Below are 10,675 nucleotides of genomic sequence, written 5' to 3' on the forward strand. Positions count from 1 at the left end.
AACCCAATCCAGAACTGTACATTATCGTTTTTAATGAATATACTATTCTGTATAGATAGAAATTTAAACCTGCAGCCTTCTACTGTGAGGCATCATGTGTACCACTCTGCAGCCCAGGGAGGGGGGAAAATCAGAAACTGTAAAAAAAAAAAAAAAAAAAATGAACAGAAAAAAGGGCTGACAAAGATGTTTCAGTTGTGTTTTGAGGAAAACTGTTTTTTTTTTTTGCAAAAGTTGATTCAAATGTGAGGTGTTTTCCAGGAAGTCGCTGTCCTGCTCCTTTCCTCAAGGTCCGGTCAGCAGGTCTGTGTCCTCAGTCAGAACGTCTCCTGTCTGCAGAGCTCTCTGGACGTTCTGCCAGAAGACTCCTGGGTGTTGTGCAGCCTGAGGCCAGCTCAGGTAGGTGCGTTTCTTTACCAGCTTCCTCAGGCGGTAGTATGGAGACAGATGATGAGGAGGGATCTCCTCCAGAAACAGCAGGATCAACACATCCTTCTGTTCATCAAACAGGCGAAAGCTGCAAGAAGGCAGAAGAAAAAAAAAGTATTTTCTTTGGTCGCTAGTTGTTTTATATTCCTACATATTGGGTTGAAACGAGTCCGTATGCGTCCACAGGCAATGAAAGTTTAATATGAAATTTAAATATGTAACAATTATTAGTTTACTGCTAATTTTTCATACATGTCTAAAATTTTTGCCCAGTATAATTTTTGTTTTATACTGAAGACAAACAAGTTTCCACCTAACTTTAACAGGAATTAAGTGTCATTCAATTGCATCTGCAGGACCATGACAACTTTTCCACTCTGGACCACATTTATACCTTACTCTTAGAAAAAAAAAATCATATGGACAAATTAAATTTTTTTCATGAACGGCAGTGTTTTTGGTGTGCCCATAAAACTTTATACTTTTCTACTTTTCTGTTTTGTAAAACTGTATTTAAGCCAAACAGCGCCCCCACCTGGCCATCTGGATCTCTCTGGAGCACCATTCACTCTGCAGGTAGTGGCGGCTGATCACACAGATGGTCTTCCTGCTGCCATAAATAGCATCAGTGATGTTCTCCATGATGGGTTTACCTGTGGACACAACAAACAAGGTGTTTTAAAGCAATTTAAATATTATCCTCTCACATGAGAGGCTATGAACCATCCCTTATTTGAGCCATCCTATTTCTTTTATATCATTTTCAATATTTATTCCATCTGTTTCCTATTTTTATTTTACAAAGCTTTTAAAACAACTGTAACTTGTCATAGATTGCCGTCTTGTACAGAACTTTTAATTTCAGAACAGCAATAATAATTCACTGTACCAAAATCACATCTTCACCTTCATCTTCCAATCACTGATTTCTACGATGTCTGAACTGCCGATTCGGATTTTGGTCGATACCGATTTTGTTTTATAAGTGACACTGTCAGGGTTATAAGGTCACAATGCACCTTCAATTTTCCATCTTATTTTATTGAAAAACATACATCCTAGAAACAATACAAACTTGTTTTAACTGGCCATGAGGATAGTGCTCTGAAATATAAAGGAAGTTCAGATGATTGTTGTTAAAACTAAAATAATCTGTAAAATCGGTTTCTCATGCAAGTATCGGCCGATTTCCATCCATCCATCCATCCATTATCTTTTACCCGCTTCTTCCACTTTTGGGTCACGGGGGTCGCCAGTGCCCATGTCCAGCCATCACTGTATGAGGGGCGGGGTACACCCTGGACAGATCGCAAGTCCATCACAGGGACACATAGAGACAAACAACCATGCACTCTCTCACTCACACCTAGGGACAATTTAGAGTTACCAGTCAGCCTAACATGCATGTTTTTGGTCTGTGGGAGGAAACCGGAGTACCCGGAGAAAACCCACGATGCACGGAGAGAACATGCAAACTCCACCCAGAAAAGCACCCGGACCGGGGTTTGAACCGGGGACCTGCTCGCTGAGAGGCAGCAGCTCTACCAGTTGCGCCACCGTGCTGCCATGGCTGATTTCCATTATCCCAAAATTAAGGAAATCGGTGCACCCCTGGTTCAAAACAATGCACTGTTGATATTTTCTGGGTTGTTAATATAAAAGTTTGATATGGTTACTCAATTTACAGTTTACTTTAAGTTGATAATTAAAGTATTTGCCTGCAGTTTTAGCTCTGAGTCTCAGAAAGGATCAGTACTTTCTGGAAATGAAAAACGTTTCATTTTTCATCAAGTTTATCATCACACTTATTAGTCATTTACTTTATATCACACTCTGTTAAAGCTTATCTGCTGAATGCCCTCAGCATCAAGTGTGTGAAGTTTGTAACTTCCGTTTCTCAAACCCAGCTCCAGAACCAGTCACTGACCACAAACGTACTGTCTGTTTTTTTTTTCTCTGATAAGATTGCAAATGAGGTAATGGCTGTTGTATCAAAGCAAGATCTGTTACATGTGAAGATGTATAAATGGAGCTGCATTGCTCATGTTTTTTAGAGAACACACAGGAATTCTTGGGCTGCGTTTCCATTCCATGTGTTCTCTCCTTCTGCAGAAGAAATCAATAAATCTTACTCTTTTATTTTGATCAAGTTCTCAGTCTCAAAATGTATTAAACAATAGGTTTAAAAAACTCCACAGCACTATTACTGTATATATGAAACAAACAACAACATGTTAAACATTTTAAACAAAGTGCTACAGAATGATTTCAGTTTCTACACATTCCTGGCCTGGGACCTTTCTGGATGGAGTTTGCATGTTCTCTCTGTGCATGAGTGGGTTTTCTCTGCGTACTCTCCCACAGACCAAAAACATGCATGTTAGGTTAACTAATAACTCTAAATTGTCCCTGGGTGTGAATGAGAGTGAATAGTTGTTTGTCTCTGTGTCCCTGTGATGGACTTGTGACCTGTCCAGGGTGTACCCCGCCCCTCGCACAGACATGGACATGGGCACTGGCGACCCCCGTGACCCAAGATGGAATAAGCGGGTAAAGATGATGGATGGATGGCTCAATGGGATTTACCTGTCTAAATAAAGGTTGAATGAATATCTGTGTTTTGTGATTTTATTTAGTCCTTTAGTTCGTCTTATTATTAATCCTTTTGCGATTTATGTTTTATTTCGTCCTTTCCGTTTTGTTGTGCTTTCCTGTTCCGTTTAGATCTTTTGTGTTTTTGTATTCCATTGTTCAGTTTTCTTTTAATATTTTGTTTGTTTTGTTTCCCAGTGTTTCTTGTGCCGTTTCCTGATTTCTCAGTGCATGTTCAGTTAGTCTGCCACCCTCATCTGTTCCTAATTATCAATCAGCCCAGGTGTTCCCACTTTTGTCCCTCCCTCAGTTTGCAGCACAAATTATTTCGGATCACGCTGAATAAACAAAAAATAACCTGAACAGTGTGTTTACATGACGCGTTTTTATTCCGAACGGCCGTTTGATCCGATTACTTATGTCCATGTAAACAAATTGAGTGTCCAGTCAGCACCTCTGCAGTAGCTCATTGTGTTGGTTTTAACCATATGTCTGTCCTTCTTGTGTTTTCCTTGTGCTCTCTTGTACATACAGCAGTAAGCTTTACAGCAACATCATTTTTAATATAGTGATTTAAATACATTTATTTTTACTCAAGCTCCTCCTTGTCTGCCAGCATTTGGGTCCTATCCATCACATTTATCCATTGATAAAGCCAAAATAAATCAAGCATTTACCTGGTTGGAAGTCTCTGTGGTGCAGACAGAGTCTCCAGCCCTGCTCTCCCTCCAGAACTGGAAGCATCTCTCTGTAAACCCAGTCCTCATCGTGGACGTTGTAGGACACAAAGGCATCAAACTGATGAGGATCTACCTTCTTCCTCATCTTGTTGTCGTAAATAAAGGCCAGGAAGAGGTGGAAGGTGTAGGCTAGGTACCACCTCAGGAAGTGGTAGATGAAGGAGGTGAGGAGAGTCAGAACAACCAGACAAGTGCTGGAGATGAAGTAAGAGAAGCTGCCATCGTTCCAACAGGACTGGACATCAAAGTCTAGTAACAAGGTTCCTTGTTTGTCCACAGGAAATGAACATTTATACTGATGAGCATTAACCACCTGTATTTGCTTGTTTTCTTTGATCCACTGGATGAAACCTACGTTGGCGCATTCACAGGTGAACGGGTTATTGTCCAGGTCCAAGTATGTTAGAGAGGGGAGGGAATTAAAGATGGTCTCGTTTATCTCAACTATATTGTTGTCTGTCACTTTCAGGTATCTGAGAGCAGGAAGATCGGCTTGCTCTAGAAAATCCAAAGACGTGAGTTCAGACTCCGAAAAATCAAGAATCTCCAGGTTTGGAATGGGCAGAAACAGCTCAGGATCCAAATCGGACAAATCACTGCTTGTTATTGTCAGATTCTTGAGCTGTGGGTTGAACTGAAACGTGTCCACTTTTGGAGCATTAATGTAGATGTTCACAGCTTTAAAGTTTTCCAAATGTTTCATTGCATAAAACATTTGCATTGGTACATCAAGTGGGAGACCATAGTGATAGCCAGTGCAAATCACTGCGAGACTTTTCAAAGATTTTAAGTGAACGTAGGCTTCATAACTGTTTGAGCGAGGAACTTTGAATGTATCCACAAAGCTTAGTAGGATTGTAAGATTTTCTAAGTTCTGTAATCCCCTGTATGTAGGTTCATAATCCAGTGGAAAGGAGAGAGTAAGATCTTCTAAGTTGATTAGTCCTTGAAATGTTGCTCTCTTCACCCTTTGAATAGACTTTGATGCAACATTTAATTGTTTTAGGGACTGCAAGCTTTGGAAATTGCCGTTTTCCAGAATTGTTATGACATTCTGGCTTAGATCTAAGATCTCTAACTTCTGAAGGGAAACTTTGAAGGTGTCTCCAAACGTCAGCAGCAGATTGTTGCTCAAACCTAAAAGCTTTAGATCAGTTAGATGTTCAACTACACATTTATCCAGTCTAGTAATATGGTTGGTGTTCAGGTAAAGCTCTGCAAGATGTGTTGTGTTCACAAAATCCTCACAGTTCAACTCGGTGATTAGATTGTTATCCATATTCAAGATCTGTAGGAAGGTGAGACTCCTGATGTCAGGTGGAACTTTGGTCAGTAAGTTCATGTTCACATGCAGGGCATTCAGCTTTTTCATCCGTTGTAGTGAACCCTGTGGCAGCTCATTTATATGAGTTTTTTTTAAATTCAGCTCTGTCAGCTGAGAACAGGGCATCAAATTCCAAGTCAAATTGCTTAAATGGTTATAAAACAAATCCAGTTTCCTCAGAGTTGGTATTTTGCAGACTGTAGATAACAATCCCCCCTTAATCCACACATCTACATAATTTAATCTAAGGTGTTTCAGTGAGCTGAGACTCTGCAGGACTTTTTGGATCTCTTCAAATGAAAACACAAGTTGATTAACATTCAGTTGTGTTATGTTCCTCAGTAAAGTTTTGTCAGGAATGTCCCATTTCAGGGTATTTCGATCTTTGATTTTGGAAAAATCTAAAATTTGGAGGTAAGGAAAGACTGGTGTCGTGATGCTGAATCTTTCCAGGTTATGACCAGAAACATTCAATACTTTAAGACTTGAAATACTACCCAACATGTCTTTGGTCTCAAAGGAAGAAAATAGATTGAATCGAAGACAAAGCCTCTGTATTTTTGGTAGCTGTAAGATGGGTTGAATGTCACTGACTTTTTGGAGCATGTTGTTTCCTAAATCTAGACTCTGTAGGCTAATTAGGAACTGGACAGCTGAGGCATCAATGGACTGAATCTTGTTGTCACTGAGGTCAAGCATGATGAGGTTGGACAGACCTTGAAACATGTTGCCAGTCACAGATGTGAGATTATTATTGCCCATTATAAGTGTTTCCAGTAAAATCAAATCAGTGAAAGGTGCATTGTTCTCAAAAGCAATTTGATTGTAACCAAGATCCAGATGTCTCAGCTTTGACATGCCCCTGAAGTGGTCCATGTTAACTTTTTGAATTTGATTTCTATAAAGTTGGATTGAAACAGCATCTCTGGGGATGTCATCAGGAATAGTAATGAGATTTCTGGAGGCACAATCCAAAGAAACATCAACATCTGGAGATTCCTGATAATCTAGAGTGCAGTTTTTTAGTGAATAAGCCAGTGAGGGGTTAATAAAAAGTAGGAGAAAGAGAAGTTTTAGAACGTAGCGTGAAGAGAAACTTCCCATCCTGTCAGGTTATTGTGAGGTTGTTCCTATTGTTCAGCCATGATCATCTGTAGAAGACAAAGACACAAAATGAATTTTTAAACATTAGTCAATACTTTTTGTCCATTTACTTTTTCGTTAAAAAAAAAAGTATTTGTATTCAAAGCTTTATTCAGTGTTCTGTCTGTGAAGAAAACGTGTCAGGATTAGTATTTTTTCGTTGTTGGTTTTTTTTTTTTGGTTCTTTGTGTTTAGTCTCTTCAAAAAGGGGACCGGAGGGTGAGGCATCACTCTCCTTAGCCTCCTGCTAAGGTCTATTCAGGGGTACTGGAGAAGGGAGTCCAATCGTTGGTTGAACCTCAGATCCAGGAGGAACAATGCAGGTTCCATCCTGGCCGTGGAACACTGGAGCAGCTCTTTACCCTCATTAGGGTCCTCAAGAGGTCATGGGAGTTTGCCCATCCAGTCTACATGTGTTTTGTGTACTTGGAGAAGGCATTCAACTGTGTTCCTTGAGATGCACTGTGGGGTGTGTGAGTATATTGGGAGCCCGTTGCTATGGGCTGTTCAGTCCCTAAGCGGTGCAAGAGTTTGGTTTGCATTGCAGGTTGTAAGTCCAACCCCTTCAGTGTGGGAGTTGGACTAAACCAGAGCTGCCATTTGTCACCAATTTTGTTCATAATTTTTATGGAGACAATTTTTCGATGCAGCCAGCGGACGGAGGGATTCCAGTTCGGTGGCCTCAGGATTTCATCTCTGCTCTTTGCAGATGATGTGGTCCTGTTGGCATCATCGTGCCGTGATCTTCAGTTCTCACTGGAGTGATTCACAGCCGAGTGTGAAGCGGCTGGGATGAGAATCAGCACCTCCAAATCTGAGGCCATGGTCCTCAGTCAGAAAAGGGTGGACTGCTCTCTTCAGGTCGAGGGTGAGGTTCTGCCTCAAGTGGAGGAGTTTAAGTATCTCAGGGTTTTGTCCACGAGTGAAGGAAGAGTGGAGCATGCGATTGACAGATGGATTGTTGCAGCATCTGCAGTATTGCAGACTCTGTACCAGTCCGACATGGTGAAGAGGGAGCTGAGCTGTAAGGCAAAGCTCTGTTTACCGGTCAGTCTATGTTCCTACCCTCACCTATGGCCACGAGCTCGAGGTAATTACTGAAAGAATGAGATCATGGATACAGGCGGCTGAAATGAGTTTCCTCTGCAGGGGAGCTGGACTCTCTCCCTTAGAGACAGGGTGAGAAGTTCAGTTATCCAGGAGAGGCTCCGAGTAGAACCGCTGCTCCTCCATATCAAGAGGAGCCAGTGGAGATGGTTCGGATATCTGGTAAGGATTCATTCAACCTTTATTTAGACAGGTTAATCCCATTGAGCCTTGAGAACTCATTTACAAGAGAGACCTGATTTCAACAAAGAATGGTGACAATAGTGGACAACAACGACAACAATAGACAGTTATAAAAAGGCATACAGATTTTTATTTTTTTTTTCTGGTAAGGATGCTCCCTGGGCGCCTCCCTAAGGAGGTGCTTCGGGCATGTCCGACTGTGAGGAGACCTTGGGGAAGACCCAGGACACGCAGGAGAGACTATGTGTCTCGGTTAGTCTGGGAACGCCTTGGAGTCTTCCCAGAAGAGCTGGAAGAGGTGGCTGCTGCCCCATGACTCAACTTTGGAACAAGCAGAAGATAATGGATGGATGGATGGATGGATGGATGGGTGGATGGGTGGGTGGATGGGTGGGTGGACGGAGGGTGTTTAGTCTTTGTTTGCTAAAAAGTAAGAGATTCAGAGTCCTGGGACGCTGAAATGTGTGAACTAAGAAAGTTAGGTAATAAATAATACATCAAATTTTAAAAGATGAAATTATGCTGCCCCTGTTTTAATTGCTGAGGAAAATACTGTAATGCACTTTACTACATTTATCTTATTAGCTTCCTTGGACACACAGATTTCTACAGTAGCTATGGTTTACATTAAAAAAATCTATATTTTGTATTTTATCAAGACACCTTTTCAGTTGCTTTTCAAGACTGAAAAAAACAAACTTTTTGTACAATTTATTTGCATTTATTCAAACTAAAGAAGTAAATTGACAGTTTTCTGATCACACAAATAACTATCTTTGCCCTTTTACCAGTTTCTTATAAATACACATGAATTATAAAGTCGTTCTGATACTCACAGATGCAGATTTTCATGTTGCATTCGTCTCTGTTAAACAATGAACTGATGTGTTTTTACACTTCCCCAATACTTCTCTGCAACATGATGTTGCATCTGAATGGAGCTACTTCTTTTTTTTTTTTTAACGAACAACAAAAATAATATATCTGTTTTAAACTGATAGTGATCTGGCAACACTTTGACTAAACAGAATAGCGGAACTCTGCACTTCAAAACTGGAACTGCTTTAATTATTCTGCTTTTTACACTGAGAACTTAAAAAAAACATGTTTTTTTTTTCAGAAGACTCCGACTTTTTTAAATTTAGACGCCCCCACCACCACCACCACCCTTTGGTTGGCACTTGTCTGCTGTCAGTCATGCACTACAATCATTAATCTTCTGCTGAGTTAACTGACTGAGTGTGTCCGAAGAAACAAGACACTGATGTAAAAAATAAAATGTTTACTGGAATGCATAAGATAATTATTGGCCACAGTTATTGTATTGTAAACAAACAAGTACTGTACATCCAGTAGAATGTAGCATTTTCTGCAGCATAATGACAAAATCCTGTCGTCGTTCAAAAAACATTGAATGACAATAAAACTATTCAAAGACTCTGTAAGTTTGCAACGACTTCTGTAATCCACAAAAGGTTAAAGATTTTTCTTATTGATATTGTGTGAACTTAGAAAATATTGATATTAAAGCATAACCATTTTATGATTTGATTGTATATTTCAGAAAGGTTGCAAATGTTTGAATTTATGTTTTGCTTTAGCTGCAAAGCCTTTGTTGCATTAAACAAATAAAAAGTACTGCGCCGACTGACAGCACGTCAGCGTCGCCGTGCTTCATTTGTCTGCATGAAAAATAATAAAAACTTTTTTTAAGTACCTTTTATTTATCCCAGTAGTCTCATTGAGTCACAAGAACTCATTTTCGAAACATTTGCTAAGAAAGTTGGAGAGAATTCTCCCAAAATATATCATTAATGGATTTTATTTACAGTTATTGCAGCTAAATTACTGATATACAGTCTGTAGGCTATTTAGTTAGGCTTTTTAACATCTCCATCTGTTTTCATTATTAATGAGTAAAATATTTAAACTTATAGACTCAGAATACAATATTATTTTAAATGTGTAGCAGATATGTTTATCCTAAGCTGAAAAAAAAAATCACATTTAAAGGATTAAAAACATTAACTATTTGGGTACCACTTTACAATAAGGCTCCCCTTATAGATGGCTACTAAATAATTAATAGATACGTTATTAATCCCTTTATAAACACTTTATAAATCATTAATAACTGCTTATTATGCATTAATTAAGGGTGAGAGAGGCAAAACTGAGCAGTTTCTTGCCAAATAATGATCCAAATCTGCCACCTCTATATTTCATCTAGAGTTGTTATATTAAACATTTCAGTAAAGTTACTACCTTGTAAGCACAAAAGCATTTGTAAACCTATTTTTTTTTTAGGATATAATATTAGTTGTAGATTCATCCATTCAACCTTTATTTAAACAGGGTAGTCCCATTGAGCCACAAGGACTCATGACCAGGATACTTATAATGCAGTGATAAAGTACCATATTATATGCTAAAGAAATAGGTTTACAAATACTTATTGTGCTTACAAGGTAGTAACATAGTCTGAAATGTTTAATATAACAACTCTAGATTAAATATATAGGTGAACAGATTTGGCTCACCATTTGGCAAGAAACTGCTCAGTTTTGCCTCTCTCACCCTTAATTGATGCATAATAAGCAGTTATTAATGATTTATTAAGTGTTTATAGAGGAATTAATAACATATGTAAAATCTATTTATTAGCCATCCATAAGGGGAGCCTTATTGTAAAAAAAAAGACCACCAAGGCCTTTGACATTTTTGGTTTCTGCAGTTGCGTGAAGTGAAACAGTAGATGGAGATGTTCACACATTTTACATTTCGTCTCCCAGAACTCAAGGACAAGTCGAGGATAAAAACGTCTCCTTCAGATCCAGAATGAACTTAATTAAGCTTCCAGAGTGTATCAGTCCACCCAGACAGATTTTCACCCAACATTAAGTCCTCTCTGCCCTTAATCCCCTTTTCTCAGACCACTTTCTCATAATCTCAAACAGAGAAAGGCTTGGATCTCTGCCTCCCCTCCTTACAGTCATATGTTTCCTTGGCCTGCAGATCTGGTGTGTCCCTGGTTATCAGCTATCAATGGGGAGCACATTTCAGCATCCTCACCTCGTCAGCAGTCTGCAGCTGGTCTGCTGACGCTGATAAAATCATTTCACTTAAATCCTCTTTGACTCTCTCACTGCACGTCCAG

At 39.4% G+C, this 10,675-nt stretch overlaps 1 protein-coding gene across 1 annotated transcript; it reads right to left on the reverse strand.

Moving 5' to 3' along the window:
* Positions 1 to 285: 285 nt before the first annotated feature.
* Positions 286 to 6,189, reverse strand: tlr22 (toll-like receptor 22). Its single transcript, XM_037693281.1, has 3 exons — positions 3,699 to 6,189; positions 965 to 1,082; positions 286 to 517 (listed from the first exon to the last, which is right to left on the reverse strand). The coding sequence occupies exons 1-3, from the start codon at positions 6,187 to 6,189 to the stop codon at positions 286 to 288; spliced, it is 2,841 nt and encodes a 946-aa protein (XP_037549209.1).
* Between the last annotated feature and the right edge of the window lie 4,486 nt (positions 6,190 to 10,675).

The sequence above is a fragment of the Nematolebias whitei genome, chromosome 19, assembly GCF_014905685.2.
Source record: "Nematolebias whitei isolate Nwh7 chromosome 19, NemWhi1, whole genome shotgun sequence".
NCBI classification, from domain to species: domain Eukaryota; kingdom Metazoa; phylum Chordata; class Actinopteri; order Cyprinodontiformes; family Rivulidae; genus Nematolebias; species Nematolebias whitei.

Coding starts and splice junctions, on each gene's coding strand:
- tlr22 (XM_037693281.1), bottom strand. CDS start 6,189: ATGGGAAGTTTCTCTTCACGCTACGTTCTAAAACTTCTCTTTCTCCTA. Junction 1,083..3,698: donor CCACAGAGACTTCCAACCAG/GTAAATGCTTGA, acceptor TTGTGTCCACAG/GTAAACCCATCATGGAGAAC. Junction 518..964: donor AGAGAGATCCAGATGGCCAG/GTGGGGGCGCTG, acceptor GCCTTCTTGCAG/CTTTCGCCTGTTTGATGAAC.